Source organism: Maylandia zebra, linkage group LG18 (assembly GCF_041146795.1).
Source record: "Maylandia zebra isolate NMK-2024a linkage group LG18, Mzebra_GT3a, whole genome shotgun sequence".
NCBI classification, from domain to species: Eukaryota; Metazoa; Chordata; class Actinopteri; order Cichliformes; family Cichlidae; genus Maylandia; species Maylandia zebra.
In genome coordinates, this window is record NC_135184.1 from 3,149,621 (window position 1) to 3,175,439 (window position 25,819).

Below are 25,819 nucleotides of genomic sequence, written 5' to 3' on the forward strand. Positions count from 1 at the left end.
TGCGAACTGTGAGGAGGCGCTATCTAACCTCTGAAGTGGCTGCAAATTTTACCAGGGTTTTAGACGAATGCCCCCTGTGATTTTACCTGCACCCTGCGATCTGATTTTTAATCATTTCAACAGCAAACTGAAGAAAAGCCTTGACTCCGTTGCTCCACTCACCACCAAAAAGATTAACGTAAAACATGCATCACCCTGGAGAAACGAAGAAGTCAAAAAACTCAAAAGAAATTGCAGGGCAGCAGAAAGGAGATGGAGGAAAAATAAAAATGCTATCAACCATCAAATATTTTGCGAGCAACTTAAAATGTACAATAATACATTAAGGAACTCAAGAAATTCATACTTCGCCAAAATAATCAGTAAAAACAAAAATAATCCCAAGGTCCTCTTTTCCACCATAGATCATTTATTTAACCCTGATTTTTAACAGCTCCCAAAGAAGCCCCACAGACTCGCTCTGTGAGCAGTTTGCAGACCACTTCAGGGGAAAGGTCAGCGCCATCAGATCTGATATTTTATCTAATCGCCATATGATTGTAAACACATCTGAGGGCTCGATTGTACCTGAGGAGACACTGGACAGCTTTGTCCTGGTTAATGCTGAGAACCTTCAGAAGGTTTTCTCCACAGTGAGACCCACCACATGTCTTTTAGATCCAATTCCTTCTTCACTCCTTAAAACACTTTATGGATTTTTTGAGGCTGAGCTTTTATACATGATGAATTGCTCTCTTCAGTTGGGTGTCTTCCCTGCTGCCTTTAAAACGGCGGTGGTGAGGCCCCTTCTGAAGAAGAGCAATTTGGATTGTAATGATTTTAATAACTACAGACCTGTATCCAACTTACCATTTTTAAGTAAAGTCTTAGAAAAACTTGTTTTTACTCAGATTACTGATTTTCTCAATGATAGACAGATCCTGGAGATATTCCAGTCTGGATTTAGGGTGAACCACAGCACAGAGACGGCTCTCCTAAAGGTTTTAAATGATCTTAGATATAACTGGGACTCCCAAAAGCTCTCAGTCCTGGTGCTACTGGATCTAAGCGCAGCCTTTGATACAGTAGACCACGCTATTCTTTTAAACAGACTGAAACACATGGTGGGCCTCTCTGGTGCTGTACACAACTGGTTCACTTCCTGTCACTCTGACAGAACTTTTATGGTGAGTATGGATACATGCTCCTCTAAGATCCATAAAATGACATGTGGTGTGCCTCAAGGGTCGGTTTTAGGCCCTGTACTTTTTAATTTGTATATGCTCCCTCTCGGCAGTGTCATCAGGAGGCATGGAGTGAACTTCCACAGTTACGCTGATGACACGCAGCTGTACATCTCCGTGTCTCCTGATGACACCAGACCAATGGATGCCCTCTTTAACTGTATCTTGGATATAAGATCTTGGATGGCAGAAAACTTTTTACAGCTTAACCAGGACAAAACTGAAGTTTTAATTGTCGGTCCTGAGGCTCAGAGAGAGAAACTCTTGTCTAAATTAGAGGCATTTTCACTATGTCCTTCGCTACAAGTGAAAAACCTGGGTGTTATTTTTGACTCTGAGCTTGGTTTTATCCCACATATTAAACATGTAACTAAAATTGGATTTTATCATCTAAAAAATATAGCCAGAGTCCGCCCTATTCTCTCTCGGGCCAACACGGAGATGCTGATGCATGCTTTTATTACCAGTCGCATTGATTACTGTAATGCCCTGCTCTCTGGTCTTCCTAAGAAGAATATTTCAACTTTACAACTCTTGCAAAACTCGGCAGCCCGTGTGCTGACGGAGACCAGAGGGCGGGCCCACATTACACCGGTTTTAGAATCGCTGCACTGGCTCCCCGTGTGTTTCAGGATCGATTTTAAAGTTCTTTTATTGGTTTTTAAATGTCTTAATGGTCTTGGGCCTTCTTATCTCTCAGATCTGCTTTTACCATACGAACCCTCGCGGACCCTGAGGTCCTCTGGTACTGGCCTTTTGATTGTCCCTAAAGTCAGGACACATACTCACGGAGAGGCAGCGTTTCAGTGGTATGGTCCTCGTCTGTGGAACAGCCTGCCGGAGGAGCTCAGGGCCGCAGAGAACGTACATGTTTTTAAGAACAGGCTCAAGACCCACCTTTTTAATTTAGCTTTTACTTAGCGTTTATTTATTTTATGCTTATTTATTCTATCCTGTTATTCTATTATTAATTTAGACTTTACCTAATATTTATTGATTTTATTCTTATTCATTTTTTAATCTTCTTACTCTATTTATATTTATATTGTATCCCGTTCTTATTTATTTTATCATTTTACCCTGTATATATCCTATTGTGTCATATCTCCAGTGTTTCCTCAGAGGGGGCTCTCTGCACCGGGGCTGTGATCGACTGTGGCTGCTGGGTCTCTGGGGGTCCTCTCAGCCTGGCTGGGGGGCTCCTTTGCCTCCCTCCGGCTGTGTGCCCAGCCTGGAGGCTGCGGTCTGTGACCGGCTCCCGGTGCAGACGGCTCCCTGTTATAGTGTTTCATCACTTGGCTCATGCGAGCCCAGCCCAATTTTTACTCTTTAAGTGTGCGCGTGTGTGTATGTGTGTGTGTGTGTGGGGGGGGGGGGGGGGGATATATGTGTATTCACATCATTTATGTTAATGAGAGTGTGGGGAGTGAGTTGGAGGGTGGGGTGGGCTGCTTTTAACTATGTAAAGCACTTTGTGCTACATTGTTTTTTGTATGAAAAGTGCTTTATAAATAAAGATTGATTGATTGATTGATAGCTGACATCAGTCAGATGTTAGATGTGTTGTCACATCATCTTACCAAGGAAAACATTCACACAGATGCTTTTGTTCTCAAAAGTCATCAGCTGCCTCTACAGGAACTTTGTGATTTTGTGTTTTTGTTCGTTTAGAAAATGTTGGCCGACTGAAGAAGCTGGAGTACTTGAATCTGGCCTTGAACAACATTGAAGTCATTGAAAACCTTGAAGGTCAGTGCATAGCGTATGTACGGGCTTTAATTCAGCGCTTGTTTTTCTGCCTGTAAACATGTAAACATGTCGCCTTTCTGTTTCCACTTCCCGCTCATCAGGCTGTGAGAGCCTGCAGAAACTGGACCTGACGGTGAACTTCGTGGGCCGCCTGAGCAGCGTGGAGTCCCTGAGACACAACATCCACCTCCGAGAGCTGTTTCTGGTGGGGAATCCCTGCACGCAGTTCGAGGGCTACAGGCAGTTTGTGGTGGCTGCACTGCCTCAGCTCAAGGTAACGTCTGAGGTGGATCCTCGTCTACATCCAGAGAGGTGGAGGCTGCTGTTATTTGTTTGGGTTTACTTATTTTTTACTTATGATTGAGGCAGCTGAGCTCCGTCTGGAAGATTCTGATGACAAAGTATTTGATGAAAAAGTGTCTGCAGGGATTCAGTTAGTCGGATGTTAAAAGGTCAGAGCTGAGAACACTTCAGTGAAAGCAACAGCCAGTGAAGCTCCAGGAGAAAAATGTGTGACAGTCGTTTAAAGACCACTGAAAGCAGTTTGGTCATCAGGCTGTGAGCTTAAACCCTGATGGAGGTTCAGAGTTTGAGTTCCAGCTCTCGCTCTGTGTCCTCAGAGTCTGGACGGGACAGAAATCAGCCGGTCAGAACGGATCCGAGCCTCGCAGGGTCTGGAGGAGGCGAGGAGGTGCGTCGCTGAGCAGGAGCAGGAATACCTGAGGAGGAGAGCTGAGGAGAAAGAGGAGGCGAGGAGGAAGGAAGCAGGAGTTGAGGAGGAAAAGAAGGAGAGGAAACCAGGCTTTGACGGCCGCTGGTACACCGACATCAACAACACAGCGTGAGTGAGAAGATAAATCGTTACTCTTGTACAGAAAGTTTCTGAGATGCTGCAATTCCAAACTGCAGTGAGACAAGATTTCACTTTTTATTAACGTCCTTGTTAATACGCATGATTATGTTGAACAAATCTGGTCTCAAACAGCAGAATATTCAAGTCAAGTAAGTGAAACTGCTAAAATCAGGAGGAAGAGGGAAAAAAGGGACAAATATGTTTGCTGTGTGGACTAGATTTGGCTTATGATGAGTCACTCTCATATCTGCTTTACACTTAGAGATTTGTTTTGGAAGTAAAATATGTGAAAGTGAAATCCAGAAAACGTGATTTCAAGGAAGCTGTTGCAGATTTTTGAGGCTCAGACTGCAAACACTGTGTCTCCTTTAGTTTCCTGGTCCCTGAGGCGGACTAAAGACCTCTGACGAGGATGTCATGTATGTAGAGGCGCTCTAGGCGGTCAGAGGTGTTGCTAACTGCGATAGAGGGCGTGAAAAGTAACAATAAGTGATGATAACATCTTAAATTTTTTCTAAAACTATAGGGAGTCAAGATCCAGGACCTTTACTGTCAGTGTGCAGCCACAGCAAAATTACTCTTATGGAATCTTCACGTGATTCATAGCAACACTTACAGGTCACCCTGATGAGTTCAGGTGATCGAAGAGTCTTTAAACTGTCTTTACAAACTCAGTGATGACCTAAGACCTTCTGGTTTCAGCAGTCCAGAGTCAGAGAAGAATAAGGAGAACCAGGAGTTGAACGAGAACCCAAAGAACCCGGAGGAGGATGAGGAGCAAAGGGAGCACGAGTTCTGGCACACACCGTGCAGCTTCACCCCCGAATCTCGTCTGGAGGCTCACCGGCACCTGGAGGAGAAGAAGCGGGCCAAGGAGAAGTAAGTGCCGTGAGATCTGAGCACCACACCGACTTATTTACTCAACTGTTGTAATGAACTCACTGGTTAATCAGGCTGTATGAAATAATGAGGTCAGTAAGGCCCAGACAACAAATATGTGCCTTGTACAGGAGACATAAAAGAAAGTCAACAGGCTGTTTCAAAGTGTCAGCTACAAACTTCTGGGGGGCGGGGGGGGGGGGGGGGGGGGGGGGGGGTGCATGGAAGAAAAAAACACTCTAAATTTATCTTCATTAATTACTTGTGTGACGTAAAACACATGCTCATTTTCATATGGTGTTTTTTTGGATGCAATTCACTAGTTCAGCCACCAGATGTCTCTATAATCACACCTGAAAACTCCACAGCAGCCGATCCCGAATGGTGGGATTTCTGTGCCGGTCAGAGATTACTATTTGTCTGACTGGCATAAATTAGAGGCGTGGCTTATATTTAGAGGTGTGGCCCCTGTGTTTGACAGGTATGCTGAGTGTAGCTGCTGGGTGTCTGGTAGGCCTCAGGTCTGCTTGTGTGCACTTTTTATAATTACCCTCATGCGCACATTTTAACTGAAACTTTCACCATTGGGGGGCAGCACTTTGCTTTGTGGTGTGTGCCACTGTTTTTAAACTCTTCTTTTTTAGCCGTTCCCATTTTCCTCAAGACATTTTCTTTTTCATGTTGCTCTGTTAGAAAAGAGTGTGCTATTAATGAGTTTCCTCTTTAAATAAAGGTTATACTGACTCGCTGCACCACCTTGTGGTACAAAGTAATACTATAAAACAAGTACAGCCTGGCCTTAGTTCAGCTTCAGGCAATCTCTCTTCAGCACAATACAGAAATGCTTTGAACAAAAGTCATAGCAGTTGTTTCTTCATATTCTTTTGAAGCTTTTAAATATTAAATTAATCACAGAAGTTTCACAATAAAGATATTTAATGTGATTATCGAGTTTCCTGTGCAGTTAATGGTGCTAACAGACCATCATCCATGTCGTGAATGAAATTCTAGTATTCTGTCAGGAGTGTGTGATGCACCTGTGCAGGCTGTAGACGCAGCTGGTTGTTCAAGCTGATAATTTAGCTGTTCCAACCTCGTGTCCAAATATCATCACTTCCAGCTAAAAAAACGCTAATGTAGACGCTTCAAGATGGGTGATGCCACGATGGCTCCGCCCATCATTTATAAAGACTTACTAAAACCTTAAAACAGGTGGAAGAGTACAGCTGTCTGAAATGCAGCTGCTGTCCACAAACTTTTGGCTGTATTGTCTTTTTTTCTGTGACGTTGACTTTGTTAGCCGATTCACCAGGACAACACTTAATGTATTTTGAGTCGAGGATGCGTGAAGCAGCATGAATCAGACATAAATACGTTGGCTGACGGGCAGGATGAGTCTGCGGTCTAGCTCGGACTGTCGGGTTAATGAGGAGCTCTCAGACGAACAAAGTGTTCTGTACCCGAGGCGAGGCGGTGGCGTCAGAGAGACGAGCGGGTTCAGGCGGTCAGGGAGGATTTTGTTCTGTTGTGTTTGTGACGAATGACTCGGCCAGTGAGCTTGAAGGTGCCAATAATCCTGAGTGATTTACATCCAGGTGTCAGAGTGGGACTGACTGATGAGACTCAGTGGCGACTGTTTACTGAAATATGTCTAAAAATACTGACCCTGAAGCCCCGAAGCCTAAATATACAACAAACAGGCGTTAGAGGAACAATATTCTAACTAAAGAAGAGTTTGTACAGTCTGCAGTGTCACAGCTTCTGATCTGTGCTGCTGCACATTTAAAACTGCAGCTGGAGGAAGAATGAACAAAGAAGAAAACATGAAGACGCTTTAACATCTTTAAAACACATAACAGCAAAGTGTGCAGTGGAGTTAATAAAGAGAAACAGGAGACGATGGAAGCTGCACTTTCACTGAACTGTTAGCATGTTAGCGAAATTAGCAGGTTTATATTACAGGTTATGTGTAATGTTGCTGACTTTAATGAACACTGATGGATTATATACTTTTTTTTAATTCAAGCTTTTGGGCCTCTGAACGTCTAGTTTAAATAAACTCTTTGAGTTAAAGCTGAAAGTCTGCACTTCAGTCTTATCCTGAAGAGGAAACAACATAAAAAACGCCTGTCCAGATATTTATGGACCTAACTGCATAAATGTAAATGTTTGATGTCATTTACAAACAATAAGGAGCATTTAGACTCTAAAATGTCCAGATTTTCCAGTAAATTATTAAGTTTTAGGGATTCATATGTTCTGTATGTAAAGCATGGACTGTGTGTTTACACTGTATACTCGGTCTGTGAAGGTCAAACTGCCCAGCTGCCGCACACTCTGCAGACTAATGACTCACACTAAAGACATAACTGGGGCATTTTGAGGTGTTTCAGGGCAGATTTGCTGACGTGTTCGTGGTTTTGATGTTGTGGATGTTGTTGATGTCAGACGGCTGTAGAGCGTGAGCCGGTGGTTCGTCACATCAGTCGTGTGGGTGAAATAACGGCGGTTTGAGTCCCGTCAGTTTCAGAGCTGACAGCACAGAAAAATTAACTGTGTGAATACTGAGCTTCCTTTTGGTCTGCTTTAAATTCCTGTTTATAGATTTTATTCTTTATATGATATATTATATATATATATATGTGTGAACATGGACCAGAGGTACGGTGGCCCCGAGAGGTCAAATGTACTGGAACTTAAGAAAACACCAGCAAACAGAAAAATACTTCAAAAGCAGACAAAACACAAACGAAATAGAAAAAAACAACGGAGATTAAAAACAAACAAACAAACAAACAAAATCCCAGCTGTGGAAGTGACGATGAAAAACATGAAGGATGGAGACACTGATGATTCATCAGTGTAAAGTAAGAAGAAGCTGCAAGGTTGTGTGTGTTTCAATCACATGATTCATATAATACTGTGTTTACTATTAGCTGTTTACTGTTAGCCTGTCGCTCCTGCAGCCGGTCCGACACGTTTTTGTCTCCCCAAAAACACTTCTGCTGTGTTTTGTGTGATTTTGCAGCATTTTAGTATTTGATGGTGTTTTTTTAAGTTGCAATGGATTTGACCTCTCAGGGCCACCGTACAGAAGCCACACTTTTTAAACACACTCCGGACAAATTAAAGTTACAGCTCTCTCTCTTTGCTGTTAGGTGAAGGCTTCAGACTAACTGCTGATAAAATGGCAGAGGCGTGCTTGTAAAAGGACTTTGATTTCAGGCACCTGTGTTAATCTGATGAGCTGTGATTAGCTGATTATACACGAACTCTCTTTAAAATATAGCTGCTGACTGTTTCCTTTGCAGTGGCCCTACTCGTCCAAGCCACCCGTGTCTTCTGCTTGTACACCAATCAGATTACAGCGCTGGTCTGTCATGAGTCTAATTATTTTGCTGTAATTAGTGCTCACCTGTAAGGTGACCCTCTTACCAGGGTGTTAATTGAGTATGTGTAGTGTGTTAAACATCTGCTTCTCAAAGTGTTTCTGTCTTTCACACACACACACACACACACACACACACACACACACACAGTTTCCCTGTCAGTATGCTGATATCAGCCTGCAGCTGTGAGGTTTCCCTCACTGAGAGCAGCCCAGTCAGAGTGCAGAGGCTCAGAAATGCTGATTATTTCAGTTTACAGTGAACGCTCCTCTGTGGGAGAAAAATGGTGCAGATTAGCTGGAAAATCACAGATTTTTGTAACCATGTGTGTGGTTTGTGTTGCACTTTTTACGACTTCATTACAGCTTTGTGAGTTTTTTGCAGCCAGGTTGATGTCTTCCATGTGAGAGACCGGTGGCAGTGACAGTCTGCTAGCACCAAAGCAGTAGGACGGAGGTTTTCAGTGTAGCATCGCGTTCCACTTTGTGACTAATTTTACTGTCCGGACTGCCAGCAACCTTCAGCAACCACTCTCAGGTAGTCAGCAAATACACATCAGTTTGTAGACTGGAGGTTGCCAGCTGGTCTCCACGCCTGTCTCCCTGTGAAGACCCTGGACGGGACTAATATGTGCTGGAGAGCTTGTGTCTCAACTGGATTGGGAACAGGATTTTTGTCATCCTGGAAGAATCAGAGGAGGTGGCTGAGGAGAGTAAAATCTGTCCATGTCTGAATAGAGATAAGCAGAATAAAATGGATGAATTGATGGTAATAAACACTTGGATCTGTGTGATGTCACTGAGAGCGGATATCCCTAATATGGTAATCAGAGGCACACAGCTCCGCCTACTTTTAGTTTGTGTCTTCTTTTAAGGATATAGACACTTTAATGAGGTTTTCATTCAGTGCCTCTGTGTTTAAAAAGATTGTCCTGACTGTTGTTCTGATCCTGACTGTCTGTCCTCTGTGGAGCTTTTACCTTCCTCAGGTCCTTGCAGTGTCCTTGGGTGAAGGTTGAATTCCTCCCTTTTCCTTCCTGTTTGCAGTCATTTGAAGATCCTCGTGGTTTGAGGAATATCATTTTCATTCTCGCTCTTCTTTGTTTCCATGATTCGGTCTTGTGGAGGCAGAACTGTAGCTGTGATTAGAGACCATCCAGAGAAACTTGACATGTAATAGACGTGCAGAATAATAAACACACAAAGCCTGCTCCTCTGGGGTCGCTCCGAGCTTCCAGTTCACAGGGCGATGAACCCCGCTGCAGGCTCTGAATATTAAATCAGCACCTCTGGTCACCAGGAAAACATTCAGCGTCTCTTAGAGGACAGAAGGCCAAAAAGCTCCAGTGATTCTATTTGTCCACCTGTTCATTACAGTTAAAATGCACGTAAGCATGTTTGTCACATGGTCATTCCTCCAACTTTGTTCTCTTCGTTTACTTTAAAGTGACGATGTGAAAAAATGCAGATGTTACAATGACAGTGTGTCTTTTTTATTCTTTGGAGTGTTTCAGAGATATAAGTCAGGATTACTGCCAATAAAATAACTCTTCCAGCCAGCATCATCAGCAGGATTTAAATTCATAGTATGCTCGTTACCCCCGAGATCTTCAGCCTCGTAAAGAGATGAAGGAGCTCAGCGCTGGCCTTAGGTCTGTGCAGATGTCGCTATGACAGCCTCCATGGTTCAAGCTCCACATCACGATGTTGGCAGAGCCTTTAATCCTTACATCACTGTGCTTGTTTTTATAAAGCCTTAAAGATGAAAAGTACTTTTTGTTTTCTAATTTCTGAGCTATTTAATCACTAAATAAGATGCAAAATAAGCACTGATGCAGCACCTCATGTAATCTGAGAAACAGACAGGCTCTGTGGATTCTTGTCAACATAAATAAAAGCTTTTCTATCCAGTGAGAGAAACTGTGAGGTCTTACTGGATAACTAAGTTCCAGTTTTTTTTGAAAATCTTGTCAATAATTTCCTCTGTGATCTTAAACAAAGAGCTGGGTGTCGTTTCCAGGCAGCACAGAAACATCAGACTTTGTGTTTCAGTAAAACTTGTTGAGTTCTGCCGTCGTGGCTCCTGTGACGTAAACAGAGAATATATCTCAGGATAAAACGAGGTTTCACAGCACTGAGGCTGGTCCAGGATCAGTGGATGCTGTAATAAATTGGCTGTTTGCACAGCGAGGCCTGACACATCTGCTTTACTTGGTCATTTTTCCGCTTTAGGCAAAGGTTTAAAAAAACCCTTTCTATCCACCGTCCGCTCGTCTCGCTGACCTGTGGACGCAGCGCTGACTCACAGCGTTTAGCTTTCATAACACCTCGAGCCACAGAGTCACAAACAGCTGAGCTGTGTATGACGAACACTGTGGAAGTGTCCCGCTGCTTAATCTCTGCCCACAGGAAACGCCTCACATCAGCCCAGAGGTGTTTCAGCGTGTCGGGCTTCTGTCACATCCTCTCCTCTTCATTTGTTATGTGAGATGTTAAATCTGCACAGTCTTGAAATGTATGCCGATAAATGTAATCCAGCCTCAGTCGTTTGCTGAGGACGGTTGGATTTAGAAGATGTGAGGTTACACCTGTGGATAATCCTGGTGTGATACAGGTGATAGTCCACCTACTTATCCACATCACAGCAGCATCCCTGGCCAGCGCGCTGTCCAAGCAGAAAATCAGGTTGACACGGCGTTGCCGTTTTTACCGCCTCCTCACGCACGGCTGTCAGAGCGCGCTGACTTGATGCGTGCAGTTGGGCCGTCACCGGATTGTCAGGAAAGATGAATTTCCTGGTCCTGAGGTGGATTCTGCGATAAGGTCAGCCGGGAGACGGGCCCATGTTAAATGGCTGCTCTGTTCGTCTGAGAGGAGGGAAAACACCACACAGAGATGTTGCCTGGCTGGTGTTTATTCATGACAGTATAGACAGCCCTAAGTTTGTTATTGACCCTCTTTTAGCCTCTTTCATCTCCTCCAACTCTACAGGGAACTAACGAGACCACTAAATGCACCAGTGCGCCTGTTTTCTGCTACAAGCAGTTCACTGTCAGAGTCTTTTCTACCTGATGCAGGTAAAATGACGACTTCGGAGCAGTTAAAGTGAACCAAAACAGTGATGCTGAAACCAGATATCTAAGATCACTGTTGTCTTTTGTTTACAGAGTAAAGCAGTAGAGTAACGACACTGTGTCTGCGTTTAGTTTGCTCCAGATAAGAAAACACAAACACCTAAACGTCCATTTTACAGTTCAAACCTCAAACTGGAAAAGCTGCACAGAGCACATCCAAACATCCGTCCATCTTTTTCCACTTCCAATGAATTTGAATTCAATTCAGTTTTATTCATATGTTGATAAATGACAACAGTCACCTCAGGTGCTTTATATTCTAAGGAGCGACCCAACAATTTAAAGTTACCTTAAAATATTGATCTGTTTCAGTGCTGGTGTCTTCTTGGTGTCGAGCTGTATTTGAGCTGTTGTGTAATCGTGGTCTGTGGCTCTCACAGCTCCTCTATGATGGATGACTTTGCCCGTGTGCTGTGTGTCACTGTAACAGCAGCAAACAGATGTTGGGTTCAGAGGTGCTGCAGCACCTTACTGTCCTCCGCGTGGGGAATGCAGCTGTGAATCCGGCATGGATTTGGAGTTCTCTGCGGGCCGCACGGCTAACTGAGCGCTGTCTGAACAGATCGCCCTCAGCTCTAGAACTGTCACCTCTGACGTCCCCATTACTCTGCTCTTTGACAGATGCACCCTTAAAAAGATAGAAGTTATGGGTTTACAGCTCAGGCAGCCACACTGGGACCTTGACGAGTCGACAGTATGTGGCATCGAGGGAAAAGCTGCTGTTTGAACGGAAAGTGATGGAGATGCTCATTCTGTTTGGATAATTTCTGTCAGCCTCACCTCAGACTAACACCACCACATCCAGGAAGTGACTGAAATAAGAAGGAAGCAGTCATAATTTTGGACTCCAGTGGAAGTCAGAGTCCCGCGTCATTAAACCCCGACTGATGCTGAAGGAAAGCCCAACATGAAGCTCTTAGAGTCTAAAATCATCACTTTCACGCTCACTTTGAACCATTTAGGGAGCCCTCGGATCCTGAGTGGAAGCAGTTTGTGCACCTGAAACAATCAGATGGGCCAAATCAGTAAAACTGTCTAATCAGCTATAAAAACAAACCGAGAAGATAAAGCGTCCATTTATAAACCTAACAGTTAGAGCACTGTCACAGAGGCAGCATTCACCCTCTCTCTGTATATTCACACATTTCAGAGACCTGCTAAGCACTTCCAGGAACTCTCTGAAGTCTGCGTGACCCATGTGACGACCTCGCCTTCTGAACCCCGCTGATTCGACTCTTACAATTCGAGGGCCGTCACACAGATGACCACGAGGCTTCTCCACAGTTTCACTTAGACTCATTATCGCTCGCTCCAGCCAACCACTCCAATAAAAACCACGACCTGACATCCTCCGGTTCAGCACATCGAAGCCTCCTCAAGCACGCCGTCGCCCCCTCTCCTGCCTCCCTCCCTCTCCTTGGCTGATGTACGGCTGCGGAGGTCGCGGCGGCCGACCCTCTGCAGAGCGCTAAACACTCACCCACCTGGACTGCTGACAGGTTCATCTGCTGCTCGGTGGGCCTAATAGACAGGCTGATATGAGGTGTGTGTTTCCCCGTCAGCGCTCGTGTCGCCGTCTGCTTCTCGCAGCTAATTGAGCGACCGGTTGTGCGGCAGATGGTGATGAGAGCACACCGAAGGGATGACTCTGGGACTTTTCTCAGTCTTTAGTTTTTCCACATCCATAATAATAATAATAATAATAATAATAATAATAATAATAATAATAATAAGCTAATAATTTTAGCTTACAGCTACTGTTAAGCTACACTTAGCAAACGGTTTTACTGCTAGCAAAACATTTAGCTGATAATTTCCAGTTTTTTATGTTTCATTTGGTAATGGTTTTAGCTAGCTGTTTAAGTGTTTAGCTATTTCATTTCTTTATCCGTATTTTTAACTGGCAAATTCAACTTATGCGCTTTTTCACAATCTTATGTAGTTATTTAAAATTTTTATACTTCATGTTTAGCTGCTAATTTAATTTCTTTTTTCATATTTTTAACTTCCATAATAATTTAATTTTGATGAGCTATTTCCAATGTTAATCTGATATTTCTGTATGAAGCTAAAAGTTTTGTTTCAGTTTTCAGGACAAGTGAAGAGAATAATTTGTTAGCAAGCACCTTTTTTTAAAATCACACTTTTAGAGCTTTTATATCATACCTGTTTGAACCGTTCATTCTTTTGCCCTTTTATATTGCAGCTACCACTTTTTTGGCTCACGCCTCTTCAGGCTCACTCAGATTAATCGGTAGTTTCTTTTTTTGTTGTTGTTGTTTTTCAGATTATTCCACATAATCTTGCTTGGTGTTGAACCTGCAGGGGTTCTTCACCCTGTGTTAGGCAGGTTAAACTACGTTCATACTGACTTCATGACTTTCAGCCTTCGAGGTGCCTGCACTGCTGTGTTTCCAGGCTTCAGCCTACACAAACATACTCCATTACACATTATATTTCTTTTTCTAAGGATGCTCCTGGAGGGGAGGGCAATCTTTGATCTCCAAGGTACTATGACTCCAGGTGCTGTCACCTGTAAGTCCACTGTTTAAACACCCTGACTTCATTTGTGATCTGCTCACACTGCGCTGTTTCTCTGCAGGGGGAAAGAGAAGAAGCCGAAGGCCCCGAGGACGCTGATCACTGCTGACGGACGAGTCTTGAATATCAATGAGCCCAAGTACGAAACGAGAAACAGAAGCAGGTTTTCCATCCTCACTGTGATGGCATGTTTGTTGAAGCAATACATGACAACTTGCTGCATAGATGATTGGGATCAGATCTTTAAGTATAACATTTTAAAGCCCTGACTGATCAACAGGTTCAATTTGTATTTTGGAAACAATTATAAAGGAAAGCGCTGCAGGTCCACAGTTTCTATCACAGTTCTTCTTCATATCTGTCATGTTTTTACTTTGGCTCAGTGAGGCAGGTGAAAACTTATCAGGTGCTTTTTCTGGTCCACTTGCTGTCGTCCTGTTGGGGAAAAACATGAACGCTTGCAGGCAACCCCGCTCCTCCTCCATTATCCAAATGGTTTATATCATGAGCAAGGCCACAGGGGTCGAGGCCTTAAAGCGCGCCTGATTTCATTGGTAATCTGAGCTGAGGACACGCTCGGGTCAGGAATATATGCTTTATGTGATATATCACCTTACTGCAGCGGGGCGACAGCACGCCGTGCTTCACGGCAGCCTGTCTCGTAGCAGCCAGCTCAGTAAAGATGCACACGAGTGGCCGGGAACGTCACATGCTGCAGAAACAAGTTTAAGCCATAAAATAATGTGGGTTTGACCAACCTCACCGTCAGGGTCGTCTCACAACATCCAACTTTAGAGCAAAAAGAAACACATTTACAGCCTCCTGCAAAAAAAAAAAACAACAGTTTGGGTCTCCACAGCTAATTTTCTCCTTTTTAAGCCTGCATGGTTTTAACTAAATACCCTGTTTGGATTTTAAGTTGATGTCTGTATCGCAGCTAGAATCACAGGACTGGAAGGCACCAACAGGAAGTCTACTGATCGGACTTTATCTTCAGTCATCTGTCACTTATGGCTCCAAAAATGAACATCGTGGTGACAAAAACTCTGTCTTTGAGCTTTCATAATAATTTGTCCATCTATTATATACAGTCTGTGGAGGCACGGTGTAGATAGCAGTGTTTACATTAAGAATCAGTGTCATGTGTCCTGGTTTGAACATCTGGGTTGTTGCTCTCTGTGTTGTTAACAGGCTGGATTTCTGTCTAACAGAAGATGAAGAAAACAACACGATTATCTTGGACCTGGAAGTTTACAGGTAGGAGCACAAACTCTCTGCAGCTTCATTTATCAAAGTTAAAAACTAATCATGTCTTAAATAGGGGTTCAAATGGACTGAGCGAACAGACCTGTTTTATCAATCCATATTTAATGGTGAGACACAGAGTTACTCTCAGTTTTGTCAAATAATATTGAACCTTAGATATCGATAAAGGAAAAAGCTGTACCTCGTTTTATTTTAAAATGTAACTTCTTGCTGTAAATGAGATCTGTGTCTAGTCATGGTTTGTCTTCGTGTGTGTTGTGTAGCTGGTTTCTGTCTAATGTGGTGGCTGTTTGCACCAAATCCGATTTACCGCAGCCACATCGAGTCAAATTGATTTAAACTGTGGTCGGAGCTCAGGTTGGAAAACCCATCACGGTGCTTCTTTCACAGAGACGGGCTTTTAGATGTCCGACCAAAACTCTCCACCCGATCAGCTGATCAGCGTCTGTACCTGTCTGTGTTTATAATGACTGACCTTCCTCTTTGCACAGACACATGGACACCTCTTTGATCGATGTGGACGTTCAGCCGTCGTACGCCAGAGTCAGCGTCAAGGGAAAGGTGCGCTGTAAAGCTTTGTTGGGGGAAAACTCTGTAAAAGACCCAGGAGAAATAAAGACACAATGAGACAAAGTTACTTTCTTTATCAAACGTGTACACGGGTGAGCTGCTAAGAACAACTCACACCATGCACAGTGGCTTGGTAATTTTTATAGGAAAGACAGTGAGAACAGGATAAGAAAATACAAAACAAATAAAATAAACAACTCCATATGTGGCGCTAGTCTCGTCAGCAGAGAGCTGGGAGAAGGCTGTGAGAGATAAAACAATCTAAAACAATATGTCCCAAAACAGTATGTCTTTGCTGAGAAAGTCTAAAAAGATTATTCTAAACTAATCTAACCATAGGCAAAGGGCAGACAAAAGGCATCTTTGTACATTTAAAAGAAGGTAAAGAAACATAGAATCATTTTTCCTGTAACATTCCCCCCTGTTTAACTTATTTTAAATGTATACAACAATTGTCTATGAAAATTATTTATTAAGTATCTTAGGCAATTTTTAATTTCCAAAAATCTTCAAAATGTCAGCATAGCAGAAATGGCAGTCATTTGGTCTAAAGAATAAAACAAAAGAAAATAATAAAAAGAAAAACATAATAAAACAAAAGAAAATAAAAAGAAAAACATAGTAAATGAAAATCATAGTAAATGAAAGAACAAGTGGAAAAAACAAGAAAAAATAATAAAACTACAAAAAATAAAGGATAAAAACCTTATATTATAAAACGAAAACTTACAAAAAAGAAAAGGATGAAAAGTAAAATGAAAACTTTATATTTGAAAATGATGAAAACCTAATATGTAAAATGAGAACTTCAAAAAATACAAGGATGAAAACCTTATATTTAAAATGATGCAAACCTGAAATTGAAAAACTTTATATGTAAAATAATGAAAACTTCATGTTTAAAATGAAAACTTCAAAGAAAATAAAAGCATGAAAACGTTGTATTTAAAATGAAAAACTTTATGTTTAAAAGTCAAGACTTCAAAAAAAATAAAAATAAAAGCATGAAAACCTGCATAAACTACTAATGTTTTAATCAGTGCATGATCACTTGACAAGTCATTTTTAATCACCACGTCATTTATTAGCAGCTAGTACAAGTTCTCCTCTAACAGAATTGCAACGGGATGTTGTTCTTCTTGAGGCACGGCAACATAAGCAGTCATTGTAGTTGTTATCATCTTTGAAATCATTACTCTTAGGCATGGCAAGACACACAACACTAATATGAGCAGTGCTATCATGATGAGACCTAGAAGAAAAAATGGCTTTGCTACAGCAGCCAGCCATGAACCGCTGAACAGCCAGTCAAGCCAGCCTTGTGCTGTAGCTGCTCCAGGTGTGTGGTCAGTGACATATTTTTGCAGAGCGGTCAAATTCTGCAAAGCTTCATAAATGTCTCCTCCAGTTTCGTATCCATCAGGGATAAAAGTGCAACATGTTTCCCCGATCAGCTTGCAAACTCCTCCTTGTGATGCTGTTAGCAGGTCTAGTGTCAGTCTGTTCTGCAGCACCATCGTTCTGATGGCCTGCTGTTCTCCTGCTAAGGCAGTTCCCAGGGTCTTAGTCAAGTTGATGTGTCGTAGCAGAGCATATCGGTTGATCTCCACGTGATCTCGCACCTCGGCAACTCCAATGCCGGGGATCAAGCTCTGTAAGAATTTCACTCCTCCTCCCCAGATGCGAAACTCTCCCGGCACTCCAGTGTCCACGGTAATGCCGAAAGAATTGGGGGAGGCGATGTCCACTTCACGTCTCTGCCGGCTGCTTGGGTGATGTGCAACACTTTGCATGAAGAAAACGTGATCTGACAATTCCACCAGGGCGCACAGACCTCCCCAACCTTCAGGGAGTGACAGATAAGCCTTGTTGCCACATAGGAAGTACCAGTCAGCCAAAACTCTGGTTCCTCTGCTGCTGGGTGCCGTCCGTGCACATCCTGTCTGGTACTGAGTCTTTGTTTGTAGTGGCATTCGGTAGCTGTAGTCAGAGCGACAGTTTAGGCCCATCAGCGTCGTGTCACTGGCACAGGTGGCGTTGATTGAACAGGCCATACACTTCCTCTCGTTCCTTGGTGGGCAGAAAGTGTATATGGACTTACATAGGTGAGTAGGCAGCTCCCCCACTGCCCGCGATCCATTGTTCATCACACATACTGGCAGTTGTGATGCGTTCAGTTTGTTCAGTAGAATTACATCAGGCAGTGGGTCTGAGACTTGGGGCCAGGTAAGTAGGTAGGTCTGTCCGGAACAGTTCACATTTGTGAGTGATGATGACCTCCAGGTTGCTTTTGCTGGGATGCTGTAGTTGGCTTTGGACCAAAGAGTACCGTAGCCTGGATGTGTTGCCAGGCCCAACAGGCACCAACTGCGATCTTCAGGTATGCTGTACGGCCACAGGCCAGACGTCTGCGAGGATAGGGGCATATGGGTACATGCATAGCAGTCAGTTTTGTTATTCAAGTGAGCTGTAGTGTTCATAAACTGCCACCAGAAGTTAGTGGCGTATCCATGGGGAAACTTGGTGTACTTTCCTTTGTCATACAGTGTCTGCCTTTTCTCCATGTAGCGTGACTTGTTGTCCCTCACGGAAGCAAAGGTGAGGAGCCCGGCCATGGTCAGGGCCGCTGCAGTTGATAAGAGCCACCACGTCATGACGACGGAACACACCCTCCTGTCGCGAGTAGACCCCCCGGCCAGGAAAGCTGACCCCTCCACCGGGCGAGATCACAACAAGCGGGCAAGCCTGCCGTCAGCTGTGTTTAGATGGCTTCACTGACACGCCTGCAGTGACTCTGATGGACCCAGGATGGTCGTTCCGCAATTTTGCAAGCGGTCGGTGTAGTGAGGAGGACTTGGTATGGTCCCTCCCACCTGGGTGTGCTCCAGTTTTTCCTTTGGAGCACCTTGATCAGAACCCAGTCACCGGGCTTTAGTCTGCAAGACACTGGAGAAACATCATCAGGTTGTTGATTATGTACAACGATCTCTTTGTTTTCTAACAGCTTAGACATCCACTCTGCTAATGTGTTTTCTCTGATTGCTTTGTCTATTGGTTGACTGGTAATAGGCAGTGGAAACGGCCTGCCATGAATGATTTCAAATGGAGTTAGTTTATGGGAGCCTTGTGTTAAGCGCATCCACATTTTCACTAAACCCAAACATTCAGGCCACGGCCTTCCTGTTTCTGCCATGCATTTCCTGAGCCTTTGTTTTATAGTGCCGTTAGTTCTCTCTACAAGGCCTGCGCTCTGAGGGTGATAAGCACAGTGGTGTTTTATGCTGAAACCGAGTGCTTCAGAGACCTTAGTGATGACATCATTTACAAAATGAGTGCCGTTGTCTGACCGTATCAAAGCTGGGATGCCATATGTGGGTATGAAGTGATTGCATAGGCACTTTGCTACTGAAATTGCATCTGCCTTTTTCACTGGATAGATTTCCGGCCACTTTGAGAACACGTCTATAACCACTAGGGCGTATTTTGACCCTTGACATTCGCTTAGTTCAATAAAATCCATATGAATTGTGTGAAAAGGATGAGGCGGAGTTGGAAAACGGCCTCTTTGTGGTCGCAGGTTACCCTGAGCATTATATTTTTGACACGTCATGCACGTTCTGACAAATTGTTTTGCTGAAGTTTCAAAATTTACAGTGTAAAAATGAGTGTTGACAATACAGGTCATTCCCCCCGATGACAAATGCGTACAGCCATGAGTCACTAATGCCGCCATTTTGTGGAGCGATTTTGGCAACACTGGCTTGCCATAACACATCATTAAATCGTTTGTCAGAACTGCACCGTGTTTTAGCCATTTTGCCTGCTCTGCTGTGCTTGCTGCTTTTTGTTCACTTTGCAACACATCCAGTGGAATCTGATGTGTGTTTACTGCCATCAATGTCATGTTTGTTTTTTGTGCCGCCTGTTTTGCGGCTCTGTCAGCAAAATTGTTGCCTGTAGTAATAAAAGAGCCATCAGTTTTGTGTGCTGCACATTTACACAATGCGAGTTGTTGTGGTAAATGTATTACAGTCAGCAGGCGTTGTAAGAGGCTTGCATGCTGGACTGGTTTACCGGTTGATGTAATCATTCCTCTGTTTTGCCAGAGCTTTGCGAAATGATGCACAGCAGAGAAAACATACTGGCTGTCTGTATAAATGTTTATTGGTTTATCTTTGTGGATTTCACATGCACGAATAACAGCTATCAGCTCAGCGCTCTGTGCAGAATATGAAGAAGAAAGTGGTTTTGCTTCTATTATTCTACTGTCTGTGGTTACTGCGTAACCTACACAATTACGGCCTGTGTTGTCTTTAGAGGCCGAGCCGTCCACAAAGACATCAGTAAAACCAGCTTGTGGCTCAGCATGGATGTCAGGGCGGGGTTTGGTGTCTTTGTCTAATTCTGCATGGCAGTTGTGCACATCTCCATCAGCTGGTGTGCTCACTAGAGTCCCTGGATTCAGTGTGCCACATTTTTCCAGTGTGATGTGAGACTGTGATAGTAAAATGCCTACATACGATAGCTGTCTGGCATGAGTGAGGTAAGAGAGATTGGCTTGCAGCAGTATAGATGTGACAGCATGCGGGACCTTGACAACTAGCTTGTGGCCTAAGACAATGTCTGCTGACTTCTTTACTGCTTCTGTGGCCGCTGCACAGCTTTGGACGCAAGTCGGCAGGCCCGAAACTACAGCGTCTAATTTACACGAGTAGAATGCTAAAGGGCGCTGTTTGTCACCAAAAGCCTGTGTCAGAACTGCCTTCATGTAGCCGGCCCCCCCATCAACATGCAGCACGAAAGGCTTGTCATAATCAGGCAGGGCCAGGACTACATTTGTTTGTAAAGCCACCTTTAGGTTAGTAAATGCTGTGTCTGCCTCTACCGTCCACGTTATTGTGTCGCGCAAAGCGAGGTTTTTGCCATAAATCATGTCTTGGAGTGGCTGAACTGTTAGTGCATACTCTGGAATCCAAGCTCTACAGAAATTACACAAACCTAAAAAACTCATCATCTGTTGTTTTGTTTTAGGTTTGGGTGTGTTTTGCACTGCCAGCTTTCTGGTTCCCAGCAGTGTTTTGCCCTGGCCTGTGAGTGTGTGTCCGAGATATGTAACGTTATCACTCCACAGCTGCAGTTTGTGTTTTGAGACTTTGTGGCCCTGTTCAGCCAAATGCTGTAGCACAGCAAGTGTGTTGTCTTTGCACGCCTGCTGTGTGTGACCGGTTATTAAAATGTCATCTACATACAGCAAGTATTGACCTAGCTGTGGGAGCTTACAGCTAGACATTGACTTCTTCAGTGCTTCTGCATAGAGGGTTGGGCTATTCTGGAAACCCTGGGGCAAACGAGTGTATGTGTACCTCTGACCCTCATAGGTGAAGCCAAACAATGGCTGTGAGTCTGGATGTAGTGGAACTGAGAAAAAGGCGTTTGAAAGGTCGATTACTGAGAACCACTGTTCGTTCGGTGTGACCTGATTTAAAATAGTGTGTGGATTAGCAACCACAGGTGAGATTTGTTCAGTCACTTCGTTTATAGCTCTCAGGTCATGTACTAGACGGTATGCACCCGTGATAGCTTTTTTAACAGGAAAGATAGGAGTGTTACAGGTGGCTGTCTTTGTTTTTATTAAAATTCCTGCCTTCTCCATGTCTGCTATCACTGGGCGAATGCCATGTCTAGCCTCAGCAGTGAGTGGGTATTGAGATATCAGTGGTCTGTGTTTTGAGAGAGGTTTTACTCTTACTTCATCAGCATTTTTTATAAGGCCTACATCAGCAGGGCCTGTAGACCAGAGAGTTTCAGGCAGCTGAGCTAGTGCTGCCTGGTGTCATTCAGTCAGTTGTGCGTGTGTTTCAGCGGCATCGGCTAGGTGTACAGCGGGCCTGACTGTGACCACCCAACCCAGTGTGTATCGGAAACACCCTGTCCGGCGGCCTTGCAGCCAGCCTTCATGAGTGTCTTCCGTTTTTTCATAAGTGTCTGCTTCAACCCTGGCTAACACATTTCCTAAATCTTTCCAGTCTGAATGATAGTCATGCGCTACAGACACGTGTGGCTTAGGCATGCGGTTCAAAGCCTTCACGGCTGCTGATTGGATTACTGAGCACACTGCATTTCCCGACTTTGTGACATACAGGTGTTGTAAAGTCAAACTCTGTTGTCCTAGCTTCCACACTTGCTTATCGTAAAGTGGGTCTGGACCTGGAGTTTGTTTAAATCTCAACGTGTTGTGATAGTCAGTGGGTTTCTGGAAATAGGATGTGGGGGGTGTGTATTTGCGGGCCACATTGTGTAGTTTTGTGAGCTCGGGCAACTCAAGAGTCCAGTAATAATGTGGGACACCGTAGCCTTGAGAGAGACACACGTTGCTGCTGTGTGCCGTGTTAATGCTATCTGGCTCTGGTGTGTTGTCATTTAGCATGCATTCTGCAATCATGCCATTCTCTTCCGGTACCACGCCTATCTTGAGTTCTGTCAGAGCGTCTCTTCCTAGTAGGTTTACTGGGCATGAGGGGTCATATATGCATTTAATGAAGCACTTGCGGCCACTTTCGGTATGCATTAATTCTAACGGGGCAGTTAGTTGTTGTACAGTGGTGTGGCCTGTGGCTGACTTCACAACTAATGTGTCTTTTGAGTACTGTAAGTTTTTAGGCGGCTGCCTTAGAACCGTTTTACATGCTCCGGTGTCACACAACATTTGGATTGGTTGCCCGTTCACGTGAATTAGCAGCATTGGTTTGTATTCTGACCCTAATAGCAATTGTTCTATGTTAAAAACTTCCCCTCCCTCATCAACGTTCATGTCTTGTGTGTTTTCTAGTCACATGTCGCTGTTCTCCATAGATTCGCCACTGTTTTGCCTGTCATTGTTTCTCCTCTTATTTTGTGTCTGTGGCTTGCTCCTGCAATCTCGTGCAAAATGACCTTCTCTCCCACAGTTAAAACAGGCATTGTCTTTGAAATATCTGCTGTTTCTGTTTGGGTGTTTGTGGCCTTGCTGCCGATTGCCTTGCTTCCCTCTCTGCCTCTGATAGCCTCCCGAAAATGCAAGGAAACCTGTCTCTGAATCTATGGTGAAGACGTCAGCCTTATTTTTCTGTTTGTGCACTTTTGTGGCGTGTTCAGCATGTAACAGGGCATCCGGCAGGTTGCCAGTGGTCATTGTGACCCAATGTTTCTCTACATGTGCTCTTATTGGTGGGAGTAGGCCATTTAGAAATGCATTTTTTAACTGCTGCTGGAATGGCGTTGCATCGCCATCGGCATAATCTAAACCTGAATGCTGCCTAAAAACTGGGCGCAGGCGGTCTAAAAAGTCTGATGCAGTTTCATTTTCTTTCTGTTTCACTTCTCCTATTTTATTGTAGTTTGGCTTGGGGGCCAGCTGTAATTTCACACGTTCATAGAAGTTATGTAGTTGGCCTTCTAATTCAGGGTCACCTGCACGCAGGGGTTGTGGTCCGTTGCCGACCACTAAAGAATCTAAAGGATTATTGATTGCCCCCCCAGTGAAAGAGCCTTTCACTGAGCCAAACTTCAAACCTAAAAGATCTTGAAGTACCTGGTACATTTCATGACCGTTTAAATACCACTGAGTCCTAATTGCTTCAACTGCTCTCTTCCATATGTCAAAACCGTCATGCAGGGGCGGGACATCTTTAAGAACATTTTTGCGATCCTCATGTGACCATGGTCTAAACACAAGAATTGTGGGGTGTGCGTCTTGCTGCCCCATAGGTCCAATCGGCTGACCATATCTGGGGTTAGGTGAACTTATTAATGGAAATACTCCTGGGGGGCTTGGGGGGTCAGGCCATATTTCCCTGCCTATATGATCTTCCCCTATATCTGCTTCAGGTGCAGGTGTTAATGACATTTTAGCTAAATCTGCCTGCACTGAACCATAAGGGTTATTCACAGCTGCATCTTTGTCTGTTTGCTTGGGAGTTGATGCAGAGGCAGTAACATAGGGGGGAGGGGCTGCAGCCGTTGCTTCAGGCACCTCACAGCTTTGCTTTTATTTTTTATTCTGTCTCTTTTCTCTATTCTCAGCACGTCTCTGCTGCTCTTTTTTCCATGCATCTAGGAAAGTTAATTCATGTGTGCGTTTTCCTTTCTTTCTAAGATTTGTGGTTGCACTTATTTCCTTTAATAAGCTATCTTTGAGCTGTGTTAAAGCTGCGGGGCTGCACGTACCCTCCCACCCAGGACATGACGTCTTTTTAGGATTACGCCATCTCCTTGCGCTGATTTTTCCTGCACCTGGATATTTATTTTCTATCCACTGTTCGTCATTAATGAACTTTTGTGTATACTGCCCATTATTGGCAACAGGTTTAGAGGTTTTATTCCCCATTTTTCAATTTTCTTATTATTTAGTGTATCTTACTTATGTATTTATTTATTTAGTTTTATTTATTTATTTATACACTGGCAATACAGCTGCTATCCACCTTCGCTGGTATGAGGAATGAGAGTGGTTGTTCACACGCCCTTCTACTTTCGGACTATTTCCAAAAGCGGTGTGAACTTTACGAGGCGGAACTCGACCGTTCTCCCAAGCCACCAGCACTTCAGCGAACAGCAGTGAAAGAAAAACACAGTAGGAGCGGCTCAGTCTCTTATTGGACCGTGAAAATTCAGCTTGCTCCGTTAATTAAAACAATACACACACACACATTCACATTCACAGCTTTGACGCGCGCGCCCGGAACCCTTATAATAAGGGGAGCTCCCAGAGCTACTTACTCCCTAGACCCAGTCTAGACCCAGCTGGGGGAGCTACCCAGAGCTCCAAAGCTACCAGTCGACGAGCTCCCAGAGCTACCAGTCGACGAGCTACGCTACCAGTCGACGAGCTTCCAAAGCTACCAGTCGACGAGCTACTTCCGCTATTTTAAATTCCCTGAATTCAAAATGCGATTTTACGCAAGATTGTGTCAGTGTGTCTGTATCTACCTGGTCAGTGTCGCCGGGTCTGGTCCACCTCGATCGGGCCCCACCACCGTGGGTCGCTTTCTAAGAACGTTGGCCAAGACTCGAATTTAACGCCCTTGGTCTTTGACCACACACCTAGTATGTGGGCTGTCGACAGACGAGCAACGTGGACTGGTCACGGAGATGGGACACGATGGAGGCGATCCGGCTCGAAGGACCAAGAAATGTTGGGGGAAAACTCTGTAAAAGACCCAGGAGAAATAAAGACACAATGAGACAAAGTTACTTTCTTTATCAAACGTGTACACGGGTGAGCTGCTAAGAACAACTCACACCATGCACAGTGGCTTGGTAATTTTTATAGGAAAGACAGTGAGAACAGGATAAGAAAATACAAAACAAATAAAATAAACAACTCCATATGTGGCGCTAGTCTCGTCAGCAGAGAGCTGGGAGAAAGCTGTGAGAGATAAAACAATCTAAAACAATATGTCCCAAAACAGTATGTCTTTGCTGAGAAAGTCTAAAAAGATTATTCTAAACTAATCTAACCATAGGCAAAGGGCAGACAAAAGGCATCTTTGTACATTTAAAAGAAGGTAAAGAAACATAGAATCATTTTTCCTGTAACAAGCTTTTATTTTTATACTCAGATTAACTGGTGACCTTTCAGATTAGGTGATGCCTAATTTGAAGTTTAGCCTGTGCGTAGTTTTGGCTGCACACTCTGAACTTTACAACAAATCCATTAATTTGGGGCTTTTTCCATCATAAAGGGCAGCAGCAGCCACTTAGAGTCAGTCATTAAGTCTTTGTCAGCTTGTTAAGTTTGTTGTTCAGACCCTCACTCACCACCGTTTCCATCATGCAGATATTCACAGTCACAGTTACGCTCACCTTACTCGTACCTGATTGGACACTTTTTCCCGTCAGAGCTGTCTGAATACTTCGTGGCGTAGATTCGTCAAAGAGCTGGAAACATTCCTCAAACATTTTGGTTCATATTTTTATGACAGCAGCACAAAGTTTCTCCAGATTTGTCAGCTGCACATCCTTAAAGTGAATGTCTCGTTCCACCACAGCCCTACACTGCTCTGCTGGGCTGAGACGTGGTGACTGTGGAGGCCATGTGACTACTGTGAGACAGTCAAAGAGAGATGCTTTCAGCTTGAGCATAAAAATAGCCCCCACCTCATGACACCAGCAGCAGCCTGAGCCTTTCATACGAGGCAGGTTGGAGCTTTGCTTTCATGCTGTTGGCACCAAAAAT

At 44.0% G+C, this 25,819-nt stretch overlaps 2 protein-coding genes across 7 annotated transcripts in view; one reads left to right on the forward strand and one right to left on the reverse strand.

The window, feature by feature from the left end:
• dnaaf11 (dynein axonemal assembly factor 11) overlaps nt 1–25,819 on the forward strand; it is a 51,405-nt gene that overhangs the window by 1,986 nt on the left and 23,600 nt on the right. For 4 of the 6 annotated variants that reach the window (XM_076876680.1, XM_076876676.1, XM_076876678.1 and 1 more), the window contains 7 exons: nt 2,895–2,972; nt 3,074–3,246; nt 3,593–3,813; nt 4,528–4,704; nt 13,829–13,906; nt 14,959–15,024; nt 15,525–15,594. In XM_076876680.1, coding sequence (XP_076732795.1) covers nt 2,895–2,972; nt 3,074–3,246; nt 3,593–3,813; nt 4,528–4,704; nt 13,829–13,906; nt 14,959–15,024; nt 15,525–15,594 — 863 coding nt within the window. The remainder of the gene's footprint in view (nt 1–2,894; nt 2,973–3,073; nt 3,247–3,592; nt 3,814–4,527; nt 4,705–13,828; nt 13,907–14,958; nt 15,025–15,524; nt 15,595–25,819) is intronic. The other 2 variants (XM_076876677.1, XM_076876679.1) reach the window with 2 other exon arrangements.
• On the reverse strand, nt 16,345–25,181 carry LOC112430939 (uncharacterized). Its single transcript, XM_024799451.2, has 2 exons — nt 24,571–25,181; nt 16,345–18,549 (listed from the first exon to the last, which is right to left on the reverse strand). The coding sequence occupies exon 2, from the start codon at nt 18,255–18,257 to the stop codon at nt 16,695–16,697; it is 1,563 nt and encodes a 520-aa protein (XP_024655219.2). The 5' UTR covers nt 18,258–18,549; nt 24,571–25,181; the 3' UTR covers nt 16,345–16,694.

What these genes read in the sequence shown, in the direction of transcription:
- LOC112430939 (XM_024799451.2), bottom strand. Translation starts at nt 18,257, where the DNA reads ATGACGTGGTGGCTCTTATCAACTGCAGCGGCCCTGACCATGGCCGGG.